Source organism: Uranotaenia lowii, chromosome 1 (genome assembly GCF_029784155.1).
Source record: "Uranotaenia lowii strain MFRU-FL chromosome 1, ASM2978415v1, whole genome shotgun sequence".
Lineage (NCBI taxonomy): Eukaryota > Metazoa > Arthropoda > Insecta > Diptera > Culicidae > Uranotaenia > Uranotaenia lowii.
In genome coordinates, this window is record NC_073691.1 from 165727543 (window position 1) to 165755000 (window position 27458).

The 27458-nt window shown below is 36.8% G+C and overlaps 1 protein-coding gene across 13 annotated transcripts in view; it reads right to left on the reverse strand.

Moving 5' to 3' along the window:
* The window catches only part of LOC129742688 (C-terminal-binding protein), a 127824-nt gene that overhangs the window by 13499 nt on the left and 86867 nt on the right, over positions 1 to 27458 (reverse strand). For 10 of the 13 annotated variants that reach the window (XR_008736597.1, XM_055734900.1, XM_055734757.1 and 7 more), the window contains 4 exons: positions 3423 to 3879; positions 3052 to 3357; positions 2719 to 2979; positions 773 to 913 (listed from right to left, as the gene is read on the reverse strand). Coding sequence is in view for 12 of the 13 variants with exons in the window: in XM_055734900.1 (XP_055590875.1) it covers positions 773 to 913; positions 2719 to 2979; positions 3052 to 3357; positions 3423 to 3605 (891 nt within the window). In the remaining variant the exon portion in view is untranslated. Of the gene's footprint in view, positions 1 to 772; positions 914 to 2718; positions 2980 to 3051; positions 3358 to 3422; positions 3880 to 4058; positions 4078 to 27458 lie in introns of all 13 variants that reach the window. The other 3 variants (XM_055735139.1, XM_055735016.1, XM_055734708.1) reach the window with 2 other exon arrangements.

A 27458-nucleotide genomic window follows, 5' to 3' on the forward strand; every position in this document is an offset into this window, starting at 1 on the left:
TATCCTTACAAAAAATACGACAAACTACTCCTACTATCCACAGTTAGTAATGTTTTAATGAGGGAATCGTTCGGAAGCATTCTTCTTAACATATTCCTCGGAGAAATTAATCTACAACCTACAACCTAGGAAATCACAGAGGACATATTTATCCATTGACTATAACTGTCAGATCATCCTGTGCGCTTTCAAAGATTTTTTCTAAATGATACCACATGGTGAAAGAGATGGAAATGTTAGCGTTGTTAGAGCGGATCTGTTGCAATTGGCTTCGGGTTTGAGGTAACCGACCGTCATCATATCATGAGAATACTATTGAACGAAAGTTTCTTTCAACTAGGACTAGGACACAGAATGCGAAGGGGTTAACCAATACACACCAGTTCAGTTTGAATGGGCGAGTGTACGGAGATGATATGTGAAGGATTCGATTGAAATATAGAATTTGACTGAAAAATTCTGATGACGGTTTTTTCTTAAAGGTTTTAGCGATAAATGCGGCTGCAGATGAAATTTGTGCGAGAAGCATGTGATTGGAGCGTCGAGCGTTGGGATGAATTGTTTATTTTTAAAAAATAATCTTATTCGATCGAGCATTTGATTGTTCAAACTTTGCAACGAAAACACCGACGAATATTTGTATTTTGAGAAACCGAGACGGGTATTGATGACTTGTTGATTGACATTGGAGAAACACAAGAAAACGGAAACCACAAAACATAAAACCACAACAGATATAGAAGAAATTTGAGAATCTAGTAGCAAAGTAAACCTGAAATACATTATATGGCTCATTCTCATGAACGTCTAGGGCGGCTGCCCGGATTCGGCCCTGTTTGAGTGCGTGCGCCAACGCTTCGTCGTCCACCAGTCCGCCGCGGGCTGTGTTCACTAGAAATGCACCGGGTCTCATCTAGAACAAGAGAGAAAATAAAGTATTTATTAGAAATGTCATCCATGAAAGGATATTTGAAAAAAAAAAAATGTGTACCCACTCCTAGTGACTCAATCAAATTTAAAGCATTTAGATCTGGAAATTTTTGGAAAATACCTACAGTTACATGTAACATGTATGTATATCGAAATATTTTCCATTAAAGCGTAAAAAAATTTGTAGTTCCATCCAATAGCAACTTCTAGCAACATAAAATGGTGCATTTGTTCATGTTTTCTATTACTCACTCTCTTTGGAAATTGCAATCAACAGAACATCTAGTTTTTTATACTGAGCTTACCAATAAACGATCGCGAATAATTCAAGAAAAAAATATATACTTAATAAAGAAATTCAGGATTAAAATTAAAAAAAAAGGTAATAAATCTTAAAATATGCTTTTTTATTTTTATTAAGTTTAGATTGCTCAGAATTTCTTCTAAATACCCGTATACCTATGTAGTTCCGAACGGAAAAAAAAACTAAATTAAGAATACTGTAACTTTTTGTTAGATATTTAATTTAATTTATTTTATTAGAGAGGCTTGCTTGGTAGATTCGCCTCTATTAGATATCAAGATCAATAGTTTACCATTAATTTAAAACCTTAAATTTTTCAATACCTTTGTCATATTCTACAGTATTACCAAAAAGTGCACTGATTTCTCCAATGATTTATAAATTTTTTTTTTCAAAAGTAAGCCCATATAGCAAACATATTAATCAAAGTTGATAAAACGTACCGGAACCTGTATTCAATTCATTTTAAGACCGATACACTGACTCATCTGTGAATTAGTTTGGAAAAAGTATTGCGTTTGCACTTGCCCCCATAAACGGGGCAAGTGCAAATTTTGAAATTTTTTCACAAAGGCACCGTTACTTTTTACCAAAATTTTTTAATTTTTCACTTCCAACGGGAATTTGTTGAGAACTATTTTAGCGATGCAACGAACGATAATTGATTATTTTTGAACATATACATATTTTTCTAGGACATGTGAAAGTTGAACTATGGTGAAAACCTTATTACGTGAAAAATTTCTTACATGTTTGTAGGTTAAGAATTGATTCGAAGCCCTATTTACACAATGGAATCGATAACAATCAAAGGAACTCGGAACTGGATTTTTTCGGGGGTTTTTTTGTCCTATTGGATGATTCATTAGACTGAGTCGATTTGGGGTCATTTTGAATTTCTTAAACCTTGCTGTGGAAACGAGCCTGTTCGTGATTTTTGTGCCAATTTCTGAATTCTCTAAACAAAATTTTCCAACTTCGTCGAAGACCGTAACTTCGTATCTCTTTAGACGGAAAAAGACATTAGCTGTTTAACAGGGGTATGTCTTTTGGCATTAAAAAACAATAAATTCAATTGGCATCACTGCTGATGCCTCGCGAAGTATTGCATGAAAAGTGGTCAGGCAATACCTCGCTAGGCACTCAGCAGTGATATCAATTGAATTTGTTGTTTATCAATGCTAAAAGGCATGCCCCCATTCAACAACTTATAATTTATTTATCTAATAATATACGAAGTTACAGTCCTGGACAAAGCTGTTCTGCGGAAAATTTCCTTAAGAAAATTCATAAAATGGCACAAAAACCATGAGCAGGCTCGGTTCCACAAAAGAAACAAAAATGATGTTGATTTTTCAGTACAAAATATTAAATTTTCCCATTTAAACCTTTAAGTTCAAATTTACTTATGTAAACGTTCCCAAATTGACTCACTCTAACGGTTCATCCCATAAAACTCCAAACGGGATAAAAATCTGGCTTACCTGTTTAATCGTGAACTCGTTAATTAAGTGATGATTATGTTCATTTAATGTACAATGTAACGACACGCAGTCTGAGTGGAACAGCAGCTCCTGCAGGGTGTATACTCGAGTCAGGCCGAGGGATTTCTCGATACCGTCGGGCAGATACGGGTCGTAGAAGCTCACATTGAAACCGAACACTTTCGCCCGCAGCGCAACCGCACTGCCTATTCTGCCGAGCCCAACTAGACCTAACGTATCGCCCCGTATTCTGGCGCAACCCTGAAACCGAAAATAGATAGGTAGGTATTAGAATATTAATAAATCGCATTTGCATAAAGAAAACAAACTCACTTGAGCTGCGTCCCGCACCTGCTCCGGGCCTGTGAATTTTTTGCCTTCCCGAACCATGTTGGCGAGCCAGTACGTCCTTCGGTACAGGTTCAGAATTAGACACATGGTGGTATCGGCGACTTCCTCGACACCGTAGCCGGGCACGTTGCAGACGGCGATTCCCAGCTCGCCGGCCGCCTTCACGTCGATGTTATCTACCCCGCTGCCGATTCGCACGATTATCCTTAGGGCTTTGAACTTTTCCAAATCTTCTTTTGTGAGGATGATTGTGTGCCACATCAGTGCTCCGACCGCTTCGTTTAATACCTGCAAAAATAGGGACCGCGATTTAGGAATCGAGAATTTGGTTTTATAATAGGTGTTGAGATTACTTTTTCGTGAATTTCCGAGGTACTCTGGGCATCGCAGAATGCAACCGTGGCCACGTCCTTCAGTATCGGCATCTCGATCGAGCAATCCCGACCGTCCAGGAGGGCAACCAGGGGTCGCGACTGCATGGGCCCATTCGAGATGGGGCCCCGCACATCGCCCAAACGGGAACGTTTCGGCAACATGTTAGGTTAGGGTGTGGCGTCCAGTTGCGAATGATGGCGTATTTTGACGGTGTGTATCTGCAAACACCGGCTCCCAAACAGCACCTGTTGCTGCCTTTCCTCCTCCTCCAGCTGCTGCTGTTGAGTCCCGGGGAGGTCCTACCAGAATTTGGTGTAACTTTTTCTACCTTTCGGGTTTTAGGTTCTGTTGCCGGCGTACTTTTATGTTATCGCCGATTTCACAATGTCCCGCATTAAACTTAAGCCTATATCACTTTTATTTTCCTATGGTATCCTGTAAGATCAATTTAAAAGAAATCTATAAAACACTCTGTTACACTAGAAATTGCTTCAATTAATAGAGTAACACTATGAACTGTTTTTCACTATGTGATGAAGGGGGGTGTGAGATTTTTGATCCAATAGAATGGAAGCGCCGATATCGCTGTTCTGTTGCAAATGCGTTCATGACACCTGCAGAATTTGTTTTAATCTGAAAGAAAAACAGAAATAAATTCATCATTAGTTTAATGCTATTTTAATTATCCTCACAAGTAAACAGTTTTTATTGAAAAAAAAAACAAGATAAACCCAAGAAGTACCCAGTTTAAAACAACATTCAAGGGAGGGTGAGTCGATCGATTTTCTGCCCTTCCCCATCCTACAAGCGTGGTTGACACCGGGAACGTTCCTCACGTTCACACAGTTTATTCGAAGAGAAAATCTCGCATTCATGAGTTTTTATGGTACACTTCTGTGCGAGCATTTTATTCAATGTAGCTTCCACTCGCGATTGAGAGAACGAATTCATGGAAAGACTGGAGGAGCGAATCCTACACACGCCACGGTACATCCCCTTTAATGGGAGGCAAAAATATAAACTGTTAAAGAAAAGGGAAGGTTGTGTTTCGTCGCCGGTGTCGTCACATACAGCAGTACCATTTTCATTCAGCTTTATTCCACAGCTTCTTGACCCTTGTGTCGTTGTAGGGGGACGCGGGCGACACATTCCGTTTTATTCGATTTGCTAGTTTCAAGCTGTCTGTTTAAACGATTCCATAGTTTTTAACAATTGATCATTATAAAAAAAAACGTGTTGAGCTCAAGACAATCCAATTAGCTAGGTTAAGTTCATGATCATCGATAGATAAACAATAAGCCGGGTTTTGCCAGAGGTAATAAAAATATACTATCATTAAAATATAGTTTAATATATTTATAGTCGAGTGCATAAAACCAAATATCGTTGAATCGATTATATTTATAGCTCAATGCATGATATTTATAATTGATTGAGAGAATCAACCAACAATACAGAAACAGGGTCACATCAAATCCCAAAACTTCACTATTCCTTCTGGAGTTCCTCAAGGGAGTCATCTGGGTCCACTGTTGTTCAATTTATTAATGAACGACTATTGTGAACTATGTAATTGATTCCGTAGAAGTGTTCTACGCAGAAGATCTAAAATGCACGCTCCTTTACTTTAACTCAAAATTAAGTACGACCGAGGTTTAAAACATAGTTCAGTCCATGAACTTAAAGTTTACCTTTTTTCTCCTTGCGATAGTTCAAAACGGAGTTCGAACTGCGAACTCAAAATTGATCCCTTTTTTCCTTCGGCGAAGGAGCAAAGCTGAGTTCAACCATATGAACTAAAATAGAGTTCTTTGTTGGACTGAAAAGAATTAGCGAGTTCAGTTCGAACCGGAACAGCAACCAACGAACACGTCGCAAAATTTTGTCGTTCTGGAACAATCACCGGAAGACCATGAAGGAACTTCATAATGGAATGCATGTTCACCGTGACAGCTTAAAATTCTGTCCGTCATTGTCATCATACGGTGAGCGGCTTGGAATGTCCGGAAACTTCCGGATGTTGTTTACTTCCCGTAGGAAGTAACATCCGGAAGTTTTCTTTGACCGGGAGTGTCAAAACTTTCCACCGCTCTGTAATTGCAATGCAATGTACCGGAACAGCAACATCCGGGTACAACAAATTTTATTCATCCTTTAATTCCCTGAAAATAAGCTACTTTCGAAAAAAAGGTTAAATTCGAGTTCGGCTGCCGAACTTATTATTGAGTATGCCTATCAGAACTTAGTTTTGCGATTGCCCAGTCGAACTCAAAGTTGAGTGCTGCCACTGAAGTGCTGTTTTGAACCAAAACTACTTAATTTTAAGTTAAAAAAAAAAGATCGTGTGTGTCACAATATTCACACTGCTTGTCACTGCAGCAGGACCTCGATAAGCTAATGCTGTGGTAATACTTTATCGGCAACTTGGTTATATTGTTGATAAAACTGTTTTTTTTTATATTAAAAAAAAACTGCACTGATTGGTGTTGCGCAGTGCACTGAGGTTTTTTTTTACGCGGGGTCTCGTTCCGCGTAAAAAAAATCCGCATAAAAAAAACCGCGTTAATTCGAAAATCCGCGTAAAAAAAACCGCGTTAATACGAAAACCCGCGTCATGCTTGGCATCGCTCCTCAGATTTGCCCGTTCAGAGTAAGAGCGTGTATTTTTTCGCTGTGCTCTTCCCAAACGGAGAATCTTTAAAAAATGCTCCGTTACCTCCAGAGCGACCAAGCGTCCACCCAAGTGTGGGCAAGAGAAGCAAGCAAACTGATGAAGTGCGTTCTCGGTGCAGATAAATTCGTTCGCACTCGGGCGAAAGAGAAGCTTTACAGAAAACTCGGTTTGTCTTCATCGGTTGCGTCTGGATCGATGTTTGGAAGTGCGTCAGAATTTACAATGCAGAACATAAATCTAACGGAACTAAATTCTGTGGAGTTAAAATCCCTTTAAAATAAATAAACAAACAACGGAACTAAATTAATAACGCCAAAGGTAGTTAAGATAGAATGCTGGTGTTTTCGACAACATTGCTCTGTATCATAAAGCGCATATTTTGATATGAAATATAAAGTTTAGAAGTCCACCAATAGCGAGATATAAATCATAACTTTCTTGTTTAGCAATTTAGAGCTTAAGTTTCTTCTACAAAGTTATTTATCTCAACAAAATACACAACTTTGCTTAACATATCAAAGTTCTACAATCTTAACCCAAGGAGATACGGTTGAATTAAAAAAAAAAATACTTAGATTGATGTTCTGCACCAGGACAAATGATTAGCTACGATAGCTTTCTTCGGTCGAAAAATATCACAAGCGTAGCGGTTAAGGAAGATAAATCCTAAATTTTACTATTTGTGAAAGTTTTGAAGTTTTATTACTTAAATTTGTCCCAGATTCTTGCGTAATGTTCACGGTTTGTTTAAAAGGCAAAGATTTTTGGATGATTTTATAATTGGTAAATTAATGCTTCCCACGTACGATATTAAAAGTACATAAACCTAAGTATACAGCAATTTGCGGATGCTCGGATATTGTGAAAAAACTACTTGGATTTTGCCCAGTTTTATCCACATTATTTGGAAATGAAACAAGAAAATCGAATTCAGTTTGAAATTGTTTGTCAAAAATTGGATTTGTGAAAGTTTATTTCATCAAATATCAAACCAAAACTTTCCTACGTATGCTTTAAACATAAATTTGACACTGCTGATGTGTTGCGACAAAAAAAAATGTAAGTCGTTTTTCTTCACTAGATAAATGTCTAGAATTTCTTCAGATTTGGCCGGATATTGCTCGGTTTATGGAATGGAGAATTTCAGATTATTTACCCGGTTTTCACCATATTTTTCAAATAATTTGCCAGGAAGTGTCCGGCTTCGTACAAAAATGGTTCATACATAAACCTACATTGGACCTCTTCAACTGATGCACTGTTCCGCACTGCATAACGGCTTTTTTGAAGAAAACATTCCTGCATTGAAATCTTTCTGGCTTGATATTCTGAGCGACACAGTAGCGTCGCTAGAGCACAATTTTCTAGCCAGCTCCTTCTCTTTTCTTTAGAGCGAGCGACGCCCACCCGACCGTCAGAGCAACCGCAATCGGGCGCACTCGGCAAAAAGATAAGTGAACGTTGATCGGCTGAGCAGTGCACTCGGAAACCGAAATGATAAAAGTGTAATTCGTTCTCTGCTCTGTTCTGTTTGCGAGGTGTTGGACAAGCATGACCCGCGTAAAAAAAGCTCGTTAATTCGAAAATCCGCGTTAAAAAACCCCGTTGTTCGAAAATCCACGTAGAAAGTCCATTTTAATTAAAAAATCCGCGCAAAAATGCACGTTACTTAAAAAAACCCGTAAGAACCATGATTATTTAAAAATTTGCGTACAATGATAGTTTATTTTTAAGATAAAAAACAAAATCAATTAGATTAATAGAATAGTAGAATATAATGAGGCTTATTCGACAGTGTGGAATTCAGATCGTCTCATGTCTCATATCTCATGTCTCAGGTCCCATGTCTCAGGTCTCGTGTCTCAGGTCTCGTGTCTCGTGTCTCATGTCTCATGTCTCATGTCTCAGGTCTTATGTTTCAGGTCTCATGTCTCAGTTTACATGTCTCATGTCTCATGTCTCATGTCTCAGGTCTCAGGTCTCATGTTTCATGTCTCGTGTCTCAGATCTCGAGTCTCAAATCTCATATCTCATGTCTCAGGTCTCAGGTCTCAGGTCTCAAGTCTCAGATCTTATGTATCACGTTCTTAGTCTTAGAGCTAAGATTTTCACAACTACAAAAAGATTCTAAGTGTTTTCCTTTGAAAAAGTCTTAGAATATTTTCTCTCAAAAACCGCGTTAGTTCGAAAATCCGCGTAAAAAAAGCGCGTTAATTCGAAAATCCGCGTAAAAAAATACTGTGTTAAAAAAAACCGCGTAAAAAAACTCAGTGTATAGTTAAATCGATTGCTTTGTGATATAAGATTCTAGAAAAAGATGTCCTCAATAGTGAAGCTCTTCGTGACGTGAAGTAGCCGCAATCCATTTCTACGTATTTTTAAGCAGACGTCCATCATCATGAATTAACCAAACTTGGGAACATTAGCAGCACAATTTCTTCGTGTCTTGGCATAGTTTTTATCTACCCGACGATTCGACAGCCTCAGAACGACCTTTCTCAAGGTAGCAAAATTGAATCGTTGTTGTGTAGGCTTGAGTTGATGTCAGGCAATGAACTGCACATGATTTCACCGTTGATTGACAGAAAACATTATCTGAATTCAATTATAAAATTTTGAGTAAGAGGAATACTCTTTTACGAATCTCGAACGTTGCCGTTTAATAAAGCGATCGATTATCGCGCAGCTGCCGGTAAAGCCAAAGTTTTTAACTAGAAGCAGATAGAGATAGGGAAAGAAAAAAAAGTTCTCAATTCATTATCCCTAATCCTTTTGCGATCTTGAACAACCGCGCCAGAGGAACGGAACACCCTGAAGCCAGCTGACTGTCCGGGGCGAAAAGTTTATTTCCCTCCGCCAACCCATCCAGGATGGGAGTATTCCGACTGAGTAGAAATTTTAAAAGACGTAGCCGAACTATGAAGAGTAAACTGCTTTTCGAAAGTTTGCGTTCTTCCGATGGTGAAACTTTTCCGAACAACTTTGTCTCGGGCGCTTTATTTTACTTTGCGGGAGTTCTTTTTTCCTTCGTTTTTTTGTGCCTGTTGTTTTATGCCATAGTCAACTTTTACGTCGACTTTGTCGAGCTCGTTTTCCTGCAGCGATACACCGGAGTTTATGCTGGCTGGAAGTTTCACGCTCCAACTACGAGAAACTTGCTCTGCACTTAACTTATACAGGAACATCCCGATTTTCGTTAAACCGGGACAGTGACGCAATGAGCACTTGATGGAATCATGTTGAAATTTGAATATATTGAATTTGATAAATTTAAAATCAAAGTGTACCAGAAATTCTAAATTTTAATGTAAACATTCGATCCTATGTACGTCTTATTTGATTATGGACTTTTTATCGCCTCCACAACGCTATGAAAATAAGTACGATTCTTGATTATTGATATTCCTTGTCGAAAGCGACAGAACCGCGGCAAGGAAAAAGCTGACAACGATGAGGGAAAACGGGGCGGAGTGAAGGATGGCTGCTTGCTACTAAAACTTTTCCCCATCCTTCGTTTCCGTGTGCCAGTCTGCCGGGGTGCTTCTCGTCCCAACTTTTATTAGTTGCTGCCATCATTTTCTTTGAACGAGTTTTTCGTAACTTTTTTACTTTGGGATAAACTTTGCCGGTTGCCTATCGGTTCTTTGCCGGTTCTTTTTTTTTTTGTTGCTGTCCTTGGAACTTTCTTCCGATGGCGCTGATAAAAGTTTGGAAGCGCTGGAAAAGTTTTCGGCAATCGCGTTATACATTTTTTTCTTCTTTCTGGTGTCTGTTAAAAATATAACTCTTTTGATATTTAAGTCAAGACAAAAAACGAAAATCCAATTAACGACCAAGCTATTAATTTTTTGGAATAGAAGTTTTTATTTATTGTTGAAAACTTTGAATAAATCGATTTACGGATAGTTCATATGAAACTGTACTACCTAGTACTAGAAATGAGTCGATTGATCAATTTTAAGAGATTACGAATGCTCAAGTTCTTGAAAATTCTACAAGCATAATTCTATGGAACTAGACGTAGGTCGCTACCTAATTTAATAGACCATAGCTTTATACAAAGACAAAAACAGCTATAAAGGGTAAAAAGATATATCTTCAGTTTTAATAATAAGTTGCATAATACTAAGCGATAGATTTCGTTGGTAAAAAATCGTAGGAAAATATGACACGAGCAATTATCAAGTCATTTCCAAAAGAAAAAATGATACAGCAACAAGTTTTAACATAAAAAGAAGACGCAACTCGAACAATTTTCAGAAAATGTTCATCAGTTTTTGTACACTATAGCAAGTTTTTAAGTGATAAACCGTTTTTTTTTGTATTGGAAGACGCTTTCTTATTTCATTGAGGCAGGTTTCCATACCAAATTAACTAAGGTATTATCACAACTCGAACAATTTTCAAGTCATTTCACCAAAAAAGTTGTATCACGATTTATCGTTAAGAGCTCTCGCTCTTTGAAGGAGACCTAGGAGGGTCCTAAATCAATGTAAAATATGACATAACTCGAAAAATTTTCAATTTTTTTTTATCAAATTTGGGAGGTTTGAAAAAAGTAGAATCTGGCACAACTCGAGGAGCTTTCAATCAATTGTCAACGAATTTGGAACACAAACAAGTTATATGAGATACCGAAATAATTTAAAAAGAATTGAAAAACCTTGCCCACTTAAAAAGAGGGAGATCTGCCTGTACCAAATCAATATAACCAGGCGCGAATTGATGACAAGTTTTATTATATAACTATAACTTATTATTATTCATTTTGAGTGTTCATAATGAATTTTGAACTCAAAAACAATAACGAACATGTTTAAGCCTATAAAATCAATCATAGACTTTTGAAATTTTAGAATCAAATTTAAAAACTAAGATTTACAACGATAATTGTACCTAAATATCATTTAATAGAGCTAGTTGACTATTCCTTACTGTGAAAATGCAATTCATAATCTTCTATTAAAAAATTTTAACAAACGAAATTCGATATTTTTTTCAAAGGTTTTGGAAAGATTATTCAAAAAAAAAAAAATGATTTCACGATTTAGTGTACAAATTTCTCTGGTTTGAATACGGAATTTTTAAACATTTATCACGAGGTGAGAGACTTGATGGATTGAATATTTTAGATTTTGTTTGTTATAGAAGATTTTAACCATTTTGGTCCAAATGTCCAATATCTACTTAAACTCGTGCCTCCAAAGTTCGAATTTAGCTGAACAAAGATTCCTAAGGGAATTGAAACCGAATTTTCTCAAACGAGTGCGTGAAAGTTACAAAAAGATCCTCAAACAGCCTTTTTGTGACACGGCAATCGCATCACTCAATATTTTAGTTACAAATAGGGCCTCAAACAGCCTTCTACCCAGATAGCCAGAAATCGTAAAGTAGTGTTCATTGTAGATTGTATAAGCATCCAGTTTAGATTGGAATTGTATAAACCATCATGTTGTAGCTAAACCAAGTTATATTTTATCGTTTGTATAGTTCATGATATACGATAACATTTTGTTAATCGTATAGAAGGATCACTAAAGTTGTTTTGAATCGCAGTAGAATTGTGTAAAGTTCAATATTTAGTCCCACTGTACAATTAAGCAATCTTTCATGCTTGCGACCTATGATGACATATTATTTCCATAAAAGGTCGTACAGTAATTGTGAGAACATCGTATAACGGAATTTAAACAATCTATTCGTACATGTCATTCAAAGTCGCTTATTGAGATAAACTTAATCGGTAAATAATTGTTAATAATGCAGTTCCTATGCTTAGAAATATCGTAATCATCTTATGTCAACAATTGCAAAAATTGGAAATCCTTGACGAATTTTGTTACAAAAATGAAGGCAGTTTTAATTAAGAAAAAAATTATAAAAATTAAAAAAGTTGCACATACAGTCGGCGTTTGCAAAAACACAGGCGACGCTTCAAAATATTAGGTTTTGTGATAAACGATTCCAGATAACCAGGAATCGTAAAGTAGTGTTCATTGTAGATTGTATTAGCATCCAATTTAGATTGGAATTACATAAACCATCATGTTGTAGCTAAACCAAGTTATATTTTATCGTTTATGGTTTGTATAGTTCATTATATACGATAACATTTTGTTAATCGTATAGAAAGATCAATAAAGTTGCTTTGAATCGCAGTAGAATTGTGTAAAGCTTAATATTTAATCCCATTGTACAACTAAGCAATCTTCCATGCTTGCGATCTATGATGACATATTATTTCCATGAAAGGTCGTACAGTAATTGTAAGAACATCGTATAATGGAATTTAAACAATCTGCAGATTGTCGAATTGTTTGAAAGTTCAGTAAATAGCTAGCTAAGATTGCACAGCACTGAATACAATTATTGAGAATCGTCTATGAGATAGCTTAAAGTTGTATATCAAAAAACGGCATCTATAAATAGATTTGGAGTCCGAAATGATGCAGTCAGTGGTATTTTATACGATCAACTGAATTTTAAACGGCACTCTCAACTGTACACAGGGCCGTAGGAAGAACCGACTCATGGGGGGTGTTTTGATGAATAATTTTTACCTATGATTTTTGGTCTTACAACACACGAATAAAAAAATTAAAACAAATTATGTTTGTAACTATATGATTATTCATTTTTAAGCACTCATAAATAGATTTCGTATGAAATTGTAACTTAAGAGAAGACACGAATGCCACAACATGGTAAAGTGATTTTTGTTTTAAATTTGGCTTTGAAAAAAGCTGCAATATTAATAATGTTAAACAATCACCGAAAAAATATAAAAAAAATTGTGTACATTTTTTAGGTGAAGATCAGGTATGTGTTTCTTAAACAGGAAATAATTTCACAAAAAATCAATTCCATTCTAAAAATCCTGTGGATATTTTTTTTAAATATAATTTGGGTTATTTTGCATGAATCAAAACTTGGGAAATTAATTCAAATTCTATTTTATATTTGTGATTTTCAGCTGAATTGTGTGTACAAACTATTTCTGATTAAAAAATTTGAAATCTGGAAATTGAATTGACAAGCAAATTTGTAAGTTTATGTTCTCTTGAATTTCTCAACAATTTTATGTTGATTGAAAAACTCATTCACAAGCTTAATCTTTTTCTGAATTTTAAATCTGAATTCTTAACCTGAATTCAAAAATTGAATTTTGAATCTGTTTCCAAATTTCTATACGATTTCCGAAATGTACACAAAATACGATTTCCGAATCTTAATTCCAGATCAGAATTTCATTAGCCAAATCTAAGACATGAATCTATTATTTAAATTCTGTAGTGCTGGTTCAATCTTGATTCATTATTTCATTTTTTTTTTATTTTTAATCTGTTTTGTGAATCTAATTTAAAATGTGAATTTCTAATGATGAATCAAAATCTGGTTTTTAGTTTGGGATCGCTACTTAGAAGCATTAAATGTATAAATTTTGTGTTAAAATAAAGTTTAAGAACTTCGAATTTGAATATAAAACAAATTTCTTCTTTTTCCATATTCGGAAAACTATTATCAAAATTGATATTGATTATCAAATTTGATATGAACCGAATTCGAACAAGGATTTCAAAGCAGCTTTTCATTCCTAATTTCTTATGAATAATCGAATTGAAACTCAAAAATCCTAAACTTTATACAATATCAGAAATATGAAAATATGTAGAAATACAATTTTGGTTATAGGAATATGGAATCAGAACCTCAAAAATGGATTTATTTTAAAATTTAATATTCAGACCTGAATTTCAATGATAAGGTTGCCAAATTGCCCGGTTTTAACCGGATTGGCCCGGACATTTAATAAAAAATTTGGGAAGAGTCCGGTCCGACCCGGTTGCCTAGATTTCATTGGAAAAGCCCGGATTTTGCCCGGGTGTGCTCTCATTCTGATTCTTAAATCAAACTTAAAAAAACAAATTGTGTTGAAATTTTTTTTTAATTTATGCGTTAAAAATTTTTGCAGCAATTATAATGAAAGGTTTTTTAAGTTTTTTTTTAGATTCCTGATGAGCAATTCCTAGGTTTTAAACAAAATTGCCCAGTTTTGCCTGGATTTGGTCGACAATTTTGAAATTAAATACCCGGATTTTGCTAGGTTTTTATATAAAATAACCCGGATTTGTCCGGCCTGGATACGTACTGAAAAAAATCTGACAACCTTATTCTATGAACAAGTGAGAAAATTTTGAAAAACTGTAGCCGAATTTTGAACGTGAAATGGGTTTTTGAGGTTTTTGTATTAGTTTTTATTTCAGGTAGTTACTCTCTTTGCTCTATTATCATAATTTGATTATGAATTTAAAATTTTGAGTGTAGAGTAGAATACTTCGCTTGCTTTTTTGGACCCTCATGGGGGGGGGTTTAACCCCCAAACCCCCCCCCCCCCCCCCCCGTTCCTACGGCCATGACTGTACATGAACAAATTTGCTTGTATTATGTATGTATCAACATGAAATGGCGCCGAGTAAGTATCGAAGGACAGGGATCGGAACATTGTGAGTTCGAGACTGAGGGAAGGTATAGATGAAGTTGTATATGGTTCAAATTTTTGTAGTAAACGTTCGTAATATCGTAATAAGGGAAAAATATAATTGCTTTGGGATACAGTAACAATAAATTGTATTAAATGGTGAAGAAAGTTGTACAAACCTCAGGCTACCTGCAAATGGAAATCGTAATCAAATTGTAAGACAGGCAATGGAAAGTTGTAAGTTGTACAATCCTTAGATTTTGTGCAAAGCAAGTTGTTATCAAATTATTGAATACGCAATACAAAGTTTTATATTTTCAAGGTGAGCAAAGTTTGGTCCGTATATTGCCTCCACTTTGGTACGTACAGGCTCATATAGAATGTTTTATACAACTTTTCTAGATTGTACAAAAGTGTGTATATCTCAGAAACAACTGAAATATACAGACCAAAATGTTCACTGGGTATGGACTTGAAGTTACAAAAAGTTCCTTAAATAGCCTTGTTTGCGACATGTCAATCACATCCATTCTTCTTCTTCTTCTGACACCAACATGGCCAAAACTATGCATCCTGGAAAATGAAAAACTTATGTTCTTCATTTTTCTTTTCAACATAGCATCTGATACATAGAACTACTACGGCCAGGCCAACCATGTGATGTGAAACGAAAAAGATACGGGAACAAGGGATGGATGAAGCGTGGAGTTCCCTGCCAAACGCTTCTTATGATTATGTAGGTTTTAGGTTATGAAATTTAAAAATATTTTCAAACTTTGAATACATGAAAAATTGAACGAAATGATTGTAAACCAACTCAAGGGTGCTGGAACGGTTTAGTCATTTTCCACTTGAAACGCTACTTCTTATAACATGGAACGAACTCACCAATGAACAAACATTCGTCAGGTTTGTTTGTTTGGCTATCATCTTCAAGGGTCGCGGTTCAAATCTGGTATCGGGACTAATTTTTTTTCATTAGGTTGTTCGATTGCTTGAGTAAGCGAATCAAACGAATGTGTAGCAGAACTGGCGTGCGTGCCGGCATGTATCGAACAAAGTTAAAAACAAAAAAATTGAGTAAAATGAATTGAGGTGATGTGAGGAAAATAAAGATGGATGCCGAGAATCCGGCAGCACCATAAGCTGGTGGTGACTTAAGTAAGAGAGGAGAGGAGATTTTTTTTTGCTGATTAAACGATTACTTGTGGGCTGAACAGAAGGCCGTTCAAATCTGTAATAAAAATTCAAAGTTTCAATAAGAACTTAAATTTTGGGCTGAATAAACCGAACTTCAGCACATTAATTATGCTGATTAAGCTGTGTTTGACCTTTTTAACGAGACTTTTGGTTGCTTGGGTAATCTTGAGTTGAACAACGCGAAACAGATCATGAGTTGAATACGCAAGTTAGCAAACAATCTGTTAGGATTTACTTGGAAATGGGACGAGAGAAGTGAGACGTGAAGAGTGAGACGTAGGACGCGAGAATTGAGGAGTGAGAAGTTGAGATCTGAGACATGATATTAGAGAAGTGAGAAGTGGGACGTGAGACGTGAGAAGAAAGTAGCGGTGAAAAGTGAAAAGAAATATTTTAAACTGAGACATGAGAAGTGACAACTGAGACGTTCGACGTAAGACATGAAAAGTGAGAAAAAAACGTGAGAAAAGAGACGTGAGACCTGAGATGTGTTAGTCGTGAGAAGAGAGAAGTGAGACATGAGTCGTTAGACGTGAAAAGTAAGACGTGGGATATGAGAATAAATACGTTAGACGTGAGAAGTGGTCGTTAGACGTGAGAGAAGAGAAGTGATATTTGAAAATGATTCGTGGACCCGGTCTACTGTCCTATTTTCATGTAACATGTCTCATGTCTCATGCATATTTGTTACTTGACGTGTAGTTATTTTTGGTTTTCTCTTTTTCTTGCATTTCATTCAACGCTCTCGCGTTATTCGTCCCTTTTATAATTGAAGAGAGCATATGGATACCCATGCAATTATCCAACAAATCTTATAAAGGTTACAGACCTGGTTGCAATTTTGTAAAGTAAATCTTTTGCAATATTTTTTTTCCTAGAATAAACCAATTCCTTTTCGCTTAAACATTAACATCAGTTATAGAATGTTATACAGTATCTAATGGCTTTTTCCTGATAACTGCCACCATTGAGTCCATGGATGACAGAATTTCTTCAGTTATTTTGTAATATAAAATAAACTACTCAATTCAATTCCGAGCAAACACTATATTATCAGTCACACTCACAACAGCAACGTATGAAATGGTTAATATTTTCTTTTTCCGAAAACCTGAAATGCAATTCATCAAGCAAATCGGTACAAATAGGACCAAATTCAACCGTTAAGCTTGGGAAAACAACCCATGCCGTAGGAAAGACGGAGATGCTAGGATGAATGTGGTGGTCCGAGCAAGAGGTTAGAATGCCGAACAAAATTATGCAAAATTTAATCCGAAAACTTTATTTCATTTGCTCTACGGTACGCTGCTAAACTATGTCGAGGATCAAACTTTTCTATACACACCACTCTCTGCCGGCTGCTGGAAAAGTTGCCGTGAAACGTCAGTGAAAGTTTTCTACAGCGACAAAGTTTTCGACAACCCCGCACGGCAACCCACCATCCCATTCCAGTCCGCTGAAAAAAACCGGGACGAAAAGTTGATTCTGGTGGATCCATCGTCGTAGTCTATCCAGAGCCTTCTCCAAGGGAGAAAAGCTATTCTAACACAAAGTGTATGTTAGCTCCATCGTAGCAGCAGCAGTAGCAATCTACTTTCGACTTTGGGGCAAATGGAGAAAACTTCAATATCCGACGCAAACTTTCGCTAGCTTGGAATTTCGTTCCGGGGAAAAGTTAAATATTTTCTTTAAACAGTCCACAAACACCGTGTTACACTCCCTCTCGCAAACCATCCTTGCTTCCTTGCCTTGGTATCTGGATGGATGTTGTAGGATAAAAGTTGAAGATTGATCTTTCGGAAATAACTTTCCAAATATCTATATTTCTCCCGATTGGATGCCGCGAGGACTCAAGCTCGGTTTTATGAAGAACCGGCACCTAATTTGGGTGGAAATAAGTAGCAGCAAACATACGTATTCTGGAAGGGAAGGAACGCGGCAAGGTGTAATTATCCGGGGAAGTATTTTGCAATTATAATTCAACTTTTCTCTTAGTCACAGAGTATTGGACGTTTTCACGGAAGTGGTGCGTTCTTTTTATGAGCCTTATTAGTACTAAAGGGTGATACGGTCAAAATTTGGTCAAGAGAAAACGCGTGTAGATCGCTGAAATCGTTCATTTAAAAAATCAAATTAAATTTCTTTTTCAAGTTTAATTAGTATAAAATTCAGGAAAAAAATTCAGTTAGGCTTCCGCTTTTCCAAATCCGAGTTGCCGGGACTTACGCTTAACCCCTGCCATCAGATTTTGTACACCTTCTTCGCCGCAGAAAGCCAGTTAGCCTTGAACTGCTGCTCGTCTCAATTGGGCGGAGCTCTGGCGTGTTGGGAGGGTTCTTGTCCTTGGGAACCACCTGCACGTTGTTGGCGGCGTACCACTCCATGGCCTTTTTACCGCAATGGCAAGATGCCAAATCCGGCCAAAACAGTACGGAATAACCGTTTTTCTTCAGGAAAGGCAGCAGACGTTTATTCAAACACTCTTTCACGTAAATTTCTTGGTTGACAGTCCCGGAAGCTATAAAAAATGCTGCTTTTCAAGCCACGGGTACAGATGGCTTGCCAAACCAGATATTTCTTCGCGAACTTTGACAGTTTCATGTACTTGAAAATATCTGCTACCTTTCCCCTTCCTTTTGCCGTATAAAACTTCTGTCCCGGAAGCTGCTTGTAGTCGGCTTTGACGTAGGTTTCGTCGTCCATTACCACGCAGTCGAACTTCTTCAGCATCGTTGTGTACAGCCTCCGGGATCGCGCTTTGGCCGTCGTATTTTGTTTATCATCGCGATTTGGAGTCACTACCTATTTCTAAGTCGATAGTCCGGCTCGTTTTTTGGCTCGATGCACGGTTGTAGACGATACACCCAGCTTATTTGCGGCATCTCGGAGAGAGAGGTTGGGGTTTCGCTTGAAACTACCGGCAACTCTCTTTGTCGTCTCAGCGGCTTCCGGTTTTCGATTTCCCCCCGATCCAGACTTCCTGGCTGTCGACAAACGTTCCTCAAACACTTAAGAGTCATTCTTTAACACATATTGCCTCATACCTTCTAAACAAAAAGAAATGTTGACAAAGTTGAATGAATTATTATGTTCTTCAATATTGTTGAATAATGTAGGCCTCTATCTTATCACAGTTAGGAAATAATTTTCAGATCTCAGGAATCTTATGAACCACCCTAATTTTTTTTCAGTCAAAATGACCGCCTTTAGTTGTTGTAAAAGTTTGTCTAAGGCAACAAATGCATCAAAATTATGGGGAAGACGCTAATAATTGTTTCCCGCTAAATTTCATTTCTGGACCACTGTGCATTAGACTGGCCCAAATTTCTATGGGATGATTTTTACAACATTTTTTTCAACGCGGCACCTCCTACACCAACATTTAGGTGAAAAAATTACATTCTGAAAGTTTCAGGTCATTTGGTAGAAGCACCAGCTGGCGCAAAGAACTTGAAATTTATATGGAGATTTTCGGCAAAATGCATGAAAAATCGACATACTTTAACTCTTTGTGTTCTAAAATATGTTTCCAATATGCTAGAAAGCTCAGAATTTCATGAATTGTAGTTGAAACAATGGCAAACAAGTTTGTAGAAAATTGTGACGGGATTCGAATTGACTGGGATGAGTTATTGGCAATTGAATGTGTGATTTTTTCGCATTTCATCGATATATCGTAAACGGTGTGTAGGTGGATTATCAGTACTAACTTGATTGCATTGTCACACAATAAGAATAACAGATAGAAAGTTTGTGCCTTCGGCAAAGTTGTAGCTTATTTTATAATAAATATCTTTGCAAAAAGTTGAAAGAACTCGCAACTTTGCCAGGGACACAAACTTTCTATTTGTTATTCTCATTGTGCGACAATGCGATCAAGTTACAGCTTTCGACATAGTTGATCAAAGTAAAATTTCCTTTAGAGGGTTTTTAAATTGGTACACAAATCATTAGCAGGCTCTATACTACAGAAGAAACAAAAAAGATGTAGATTTTCAGAACAAAATATTCAATTTTCTCATACAAAGCTAAAAGTTCAAATTTACTCATGAAAAAGTTACCTCAAAATTCAGCAAAAAATCATGGATGAGTTTTGAACCAAAACAAAGCTTCTAAGACCTCAGGTCATGAGAAATTTTAAAGAAAAATAAAAAATAAGGCTATGATCATTTAGTATCCTCTTTATTTTGATGATAGCTGCGTTAATAGAGCTCGGATATGAAAAACTTTAGTAGCGTTGTGTTGTTTATGAAAAGGACTATCTTGCCTATTTTTGATAGATTTTTAAGTTTACGTGTGTATGAGATATTTACTATGCAAAAAGACATGATAAAAATAATTTTGCACAAATTTGCTCTTTTTGCGCATTTTGTGACTCGAAAATTCTTCATTGTTGACTCGAAAGCTCATGAACTGTTGATTTTTTCTGATTTTTTTTTTCGTACCAAATGGTTATTAAGTATAAGGAGCCACTCTAGGAACCACACGAAGTTCAAATCAACCATCGGAGTGCAACTCTTGATCTTAAATATGGTAAAAAGTTTATGGTTATTTGGGATAACTGAATGAAGACTCCCTGAATAATGCAAAAAATCCATTTCCGGCAGAGGCAAAAAGTATTGCCTGACTAGTAGACACCAAGTAAATAACTAAAAATGATCAGATCCAAAGATCGCAATCTGTGCATCCGGTTATATGACAGATGTGACAGATGTGTTCTGAAGGGCAAAAAAATTTATGTTAAAACCGGATATAAGAGATCAATTTCTTCGAGATACCAACTCATGAAAAAGTTCCAACCAGATTCCAATTGCTTTTTCCAGGTGAGTTTGTGTAAAATATCATGATTTTGCAAAGGTTTTGGTTCTGTGGTAAAAAAAATAAATCAAAACTTGACTGAAAAAAGTGTACAAAGATAAAAAAGAGATTTTATGAAAAAGTTAGAGTATTTCTTGAAATCATTGATAAATATTTTTTTTTATATTTTTAGTTTAAATGTCATATTAACACCTTCATTTCCTCCATAGAAAGTTTTTCGATCAAATGAAAAGTTTTTAAAATAGACACGTTTGTAACTGCCCGGATACTAAATGATCATAGCCTTATATATACAAGAAGAACATACAAATCCAAAATTTGTGCACTACTGTCGCTGTCTTATAATAGTGATTCACATTTTTTTTTTCAAATCCTGGGTACTTAACACATTATTTTAAGGTCGACGAAGAAATCTAAGCTGGGAAAAACCGAAATGCAACACACTAGATCTCAGAAACCACTATCATCTTTGAGATTATCAAACTATGAGTTACCAAAAATGGTGTGTTTTATTTAGTCGAAAGTAGTTTCATTATTAAATTTATAATATTTGAGCTATACTTCTAAGTGCAGCAGACTTGTGGAGAACGAGATATCTCGTATTTGGCCTGCAATGTGTTAAGAAGGCTTTACCTATTTCTTGGAGCCTGGCACACTCCCTCAGAAAAAATAACACAATCAAAGTATTTCGAATAATCAGCAGTCCAATTTTCTTGCTTACGATTTGGCCAGCGTATTCCTTTTATTGATTAGGCTTAGCGGCTCCTGACGAACCAGAATTTAAAAATTAAATTCCTTGACCATTCCCCGCGTCGAAAGGTTCAGAATGGGCTTGAAATAACCCCTTGCCTTGCTTGCCTTCATAGAGTCGAACAACTACACATTTATTTCACTTCAAACTCACCACGCACTTGTTTTCCTAGATCCAATACTTGAATTCTTGCAATTTCAGAATCTATCTGTGGGAGTTTTCTAGATTTTCCACAACAATGCACAAATATGGGCTTATATGTTCTTCAAAATCTTCACCTCATAGATTGTCAATAAATTTCGCACAAATGAACAACACATTACTGGCTAGCTTTGCTGAAAATTTCATCAAACTCCATCTACGCTATCGAAACTTGCTCACATAAGAAAATGGAACAGGCTTTAAACACAAAAAAGCCGGCTGGCTTAATTTGTATTATTTGGATTTTGAACTTTGTTTACTGGGCTGAGTTAGGGGAGATGAAGGCATAATGGCCACCTTAAGGAAAATGCTTATTTAACCATAGAGAACAGCTGTAATATGTGAATTACATCATTGTTTCGTGTTCAGACACTCAAATAGTCTATTGCCTAATTGGTTGAAACTTGAAAAAGTAGATAAAAACGTTTAAAAATGCATTTTAAAAATTTTTGTTGAAAGCTGAAAGCTGAAGTCACTGTAGAGGCATAATGAGAAACCCCCCGAGGCAGTATGAGCACCATTAATGAAGGCATAATGAGCGTTTTCTGCCGGGGAATCTAGCAGCGAATTCGACTCGATGAAGTCAACTGAGTAATAGAGCTACAGCATAACTTCTTGAGCTCCATAGTCAAGGCACTTCTCGATACTCCGCAGAAAGGTTCAGGTCCAATCAACAGTCCCTGAGATCCTTCCCTAGCTAGTTGGTCTGCTTCTTCGTTCCCTAGGATACCGCAGTGGCCTGGTACCCAGAATAAAGATACTCTGTTCCTTATGACCAGGTTTCTTAGTGCAATTATACACTCCCAAACTAGTTTGGAGTAACATGTGAACGTACTTAGTTTTTTTTTACTTGGGTTTTTGGGAAGAATGACAGCATGCTGTTAAATTCCTTAAAAAAAAATAGTACTTAGTGATCGAAGAGCAGCCTGGCTGTCAGAGAACATGCAGATACTTGTGTACATGTATCCCCTTTTCAAACAGGCTAAAGTGCATTCTAGAATTGCTTGAATTTCAGCCAGTTTCCCATAGGAATTGAGATCCTGAATCTAGGTCCGAAAACCCTTGCCCCAGTTCTTTTATCCATTTTTGACCCATCAGTGAAGAATAGGATCGATCTGGGAGGAACCGCAGGTCCACCTGACTCCCACACGTCCCTATCATTGATAGTTGCATTGTATGGTATGTCTAGGTTGAAGATGGGCTCCATCCAGTCATCATTTTTCACAATAAGTGAGTTTAATTTAAATTTTTTTAGGGTTTGGAGGTGTCCTGTAAGATCTCCTTCATAGAGAGTTTTGTGTTTGGAGAGTCTCAAGGCACTATGTTCCGCCTCTAACTCAATGAATTGATGTAGAGGCAGAATATTTAGTAGTGCATTTAGAGCCTCATTCGGTGTCACGTGCTTCGATTTGCGCCAGTTATAGCTAGCGTTGCTAGTCTTTGGAGCTTCGCTAGTTTTTTCTGGGCCGTAATTTGCATAGTTTTGGTCCACCATACTAAGGAGGCATAAGATTTTGGGTCTTATAATAGCTGCAAATATCCAGTAGATAATTTTCGGCTGTAGTCCCCATTTTTTCCCTACTCCTTTGAGGCAGACCCATAGAGCTGTTGTAGCCTTAGCGATTACATGATCTATCTGTGGGTTCCATGATAGCTTTGAGTCTAGTACTATGCCTAAATATTCCCCTTGTGATTCGAGGTTTAACACTTCCCCATCTAATGTTAGAGGTTTTAGTGTAATTTTTCGTCTCCTAGTGAAGGCTATCATAGTAGTTTTGGAAGGGTTTATGTTTAGTCCCTCTTCCCTGCACCAAAATAGTGCGTAGTTGAGTGCAGTTTGCATTCTATTAGCCAACACATTCTCATGTTTTCCCCGAACTATAATAACTACGTCATCTGCAAAGCCAATAACTTCGAATCCCATGGATACAAGTTTGTTTAGGAGGTCGTCCACTATTAAGGACCACAACAACGGTGATAGTACCCCGCCTTGGGGACATCCCTTCGTTGGTGTGGCTTTGATTGTAAGTCCTCCCAAGCTTGCATAAATGGTTCTGTTTATTAGCATCGCACTAGTCCAGTTAACAATTGCCGAGTGGCACCCTCATCTTTTCATAGCTGTTTCGATTGAGGTGTGAGATGCGTTGTCGAATGCCCCTTCAATGTCTAAAAAAGAAGCAAGTGCTATTTCTTTTGCCTCTAGAGTCATTTTTAGTTTTTGTGTAAGGGTATGTAAGGCCGTAACCGTGGACATACCTTTTTTGTAAGCGAACTGGAAGTTGTTTAGCTCACTTAAGCTAAGATACTGCGATTTAATATACTCGTCAAGTATCTTCTCCATTATTTTCAAAATAATGAACGTTAGACTAATAGGTCTGAATGCCTTAGGTTGTGTTTTATCTTTTTTTCCTGGTTTCGGGATAAAGATCACGCACACCTTCTTCCACTGAGTTGGAATATGACAGAAGGTCATACTGGCGACGAACATCTCTACCAAGGCAGGTGTTACCATTTGTTTAGCTTGCTGTAGGTATTTGAATTGGTAAAATTCCATCTTCACCAGCTGCTTTGAATGATTCGAATGTACTTATTGCCCAGTCAACCATTGAAGGTATAAAGATCGTGCGTCTGACATTTCGAGTGAGTCTTTCAATCGGAGTGTCATTAATCTCTATTCCTTCGATGGATTCTGGGAAATGCGTACTAAGTAGTAATTGAAGCGTTTCATTTGGGTTTGTAGTGAACTCCCCGTTCTTTTTCGTCAATTGACCCAGTCCATTTGAATGTTCTTTTGATGAAACTTTCTGGAGTCTGGCAGCTTCGGGTGTAGTTTGCACGGTTTCACACATGTGCTTTCAACTACTCCTCTTAGCTTTCCGAATGTTTTCATTGTACTCTGTTAGGGATTTACGATAATTGTCCCAGCTTGAATCAGCTTTTGCTTTGTTGAAAAGTTTTCTTGTTTTTTTTTTTCTCAACTTTTCTTTTTTTCGTCACTTGAGAACCTTGCTAGTTATGTATTATTTAATATTTCCTCCACAGAATTAAAACTGTCGTGTTAAAACTACGCTACTTGTAGTAAATTAGGAGTATGGACTATTAAATTATCATCAAAACATAAAAAAAATTCCTCCACCACACTCTCCAGCAAGTTAACTTTGCAACAATTTTCGACCAACTACTGTTTAACTTCGGGAAAACTCTTAAAACTTTTCTCAAAACAATTAAAACTTTCAAATAACAAACTGGTGCCAGTACGGAAGAGAATTTCCCATCAAACGATGCCCCCGGTCCCAGCTAGTGGCTAGTGGTAACAGCTAAAATTCGCATTGAACTAATCGAGAACTGAGTGAAGGCGAAGGGCGGTAAAATGTTGAGAGCATCAGTTCGAGGGATTCTCGGTAGCCCCCCTCGTCCCGTCACCCATTTCTCTTCTATCATGTTCAAGTTGAATGAAAACTTTCATTCGAAAATAGGACTTCCCGTGCTAGAGAAAAACTCTGGCTTCTGACTGCCCTTCGCCGAAGATGACTGCTGAAGGCTGACTGTTGTCGAGGGCTGAAAGCTAGTAGGGTGATCCATTTTTTTTTTATAGAAAGAATTAAGCTTATAAAACAATCCAAACACTTTATCGTCTCTGAATAAGATTCATCCAAAGTTAAAACGTTGGGAACTTGAAAAACTGACTTAGAACTTAATTCGTTGGAAATATTCAGTAATTTCTATTATTGGTTAAATTTTCAAATTGAAATCATCGCTTATCCTGCCCAAAAAAGTTGAACTGTCGCTGGTAAATAGACTGTATTCATCAGCCAGCCATTTTCCAATGTCCTCGATGTCGGGCCGAAAGTTAGTTTGTGGCAAAAGTTTCGACAGGTCCGAATTTCGAGGCTTTCGTTTCGGAGCAGGTCTTTAATAGGGAAACTTTTGCCAATAGTGGTTCCCACCATACGCAAGGGCAGATCTCTTTCCACTTTACAGGCAGAATCCACTCGACTGGGTGTAACATTGTTTTCCCGTGAGTTTTCCAAAAGTTCCGAGACCGGTTGCGTCTCGACGCGATGTGGGGCTTCGCCGATCGATAGAATCGTGTATCCTGAGGGTTGGAGGAAGCAGACCGGGATAGGGACGCTTCTAGGGAAAAAGCAAGTTTGAATTTACTAACTTTGGCTCTAGTCCAACTTGAATGTAATTTATTGGTTGGTAACAAAACAAAGGCGGTAACGGTGTAAGGAGATGCAGCATCTCGCTTGAAAAAACTCGTTCAAATCCGGAACTTTCAAAGGTCATTTTGCTGGAAAGGATAATGTATTTTTGAAATCGTAAACTTATTTATTTTTGCTGGGCGCAGCACAAGTTTGGAATTTTGTTAACACTTCTTATATGATGTAGTGGAGAGGATTTTGGAGCCAAGCATGTTAGAGCGATTCAAATCAGACTTTTGAAAATCATACGCGCTGCAGGCTAAAATCGATACTAGGCTTAATAAGGTCATATTCATAAATTTAGCCAGATCGGACCACAGGAAGGAGTCGCGCAACAAATCTGAAGTTTACATGGAATGTTGACTTTTTTTCGTTGATTTTCATCGTATTGGATGATTCCCTTGGAATTTTGCGACATTTTGAACATGAAAACCCAGTTTCTCTTCAAAAGGCTCGTTATTTATCGATTGATTTCTTTTTAATATTGTTTCAACAAAGCTTTATTATGACAAACATTACACTCGAAGACCACATTTATGTTGGATTAATAATGAAAAAGTTATTAAAGTTTAAAATTGACTACATTTTTTAGGGTGACATGCACCGCTGTAATGACGCGTCAAAATGTTCGACCACCTCAACCGGAACACAGTGCTGCATATCATCCTCAACAATGATGGGTCATTTTTGAACCATAATTACTTTTATTAATAGTGATTCTAATCGAAATGTGGTCTTCAACGGTATTCAAAAGAAATCGGTCGGTGAAGGACGAAGCAATTGATTATAACCCGAACAAAAGGTCTAAAAATTCCTTACAAGCTTTAGGCGCAAGAAAGGAGATTTGAGAAATAAACATAACTTGAACGGCGACAAAACAATTCTCCCTGCCTGGGCTGACTCTCTGTTTCAAAAGACTATTTTTAAAAATTGAAAAACAAGAATAAACCGATATCGCCAACTATAGAAACGATCCAAACGTCATTGATTTCCTACACCTCCTAAGTTGCTAGACATTCCCAAACAAAATTTTTCAAACTATGGGGCATTATTCTTTTAACATTTAAAATAATGACGAAAATTAAAAGCATAAAGTGGAGTTCAACTGATCGATAGCAAATTTAATCATGCTTTTAATTTTCGTCATTATTTTAAATGTTAGAAGAATAATGCCTCATAGTTTGAGGAATTTTCTTTGGAAATGTCTAACAACTTAATTACTTACTACTTCGACGATAAAAGATTTTATTCAAAGTTCATGAACCTTACTATTAACTATTTAGGCTTCTAAATATCAAGCTACAGCCGCCAGTAGAGATTTGTGTTTTTCAAACTAAATTGCACTCCTGGATGATCCGGAGAGTTGTTGAAGTTGTTGAATTCAAATGAAGTTGTTGAATTCAAAACACTTAAGTAGTTTCGAACCAGAACAACATTACGCCATTTTTTTAGATAAAAATTTAAAAAAAAATCTAAAACTTAAAAACAACGAGCAACTGCGTGCAACTGCGGCAGTTTTCCCGAGGAATTTTGTAAAACGCATTAGTATTTTAATTTGATAAAGCATAGGATTTTAAACAAACATAAAATATATTTTACAGATTTTTTTTAAATAAAGGGAAAAAAGAAGCTATATACAAAAATCTTTTATCATTTTCTTGCTATTTTCCTTGATATACTTATAAA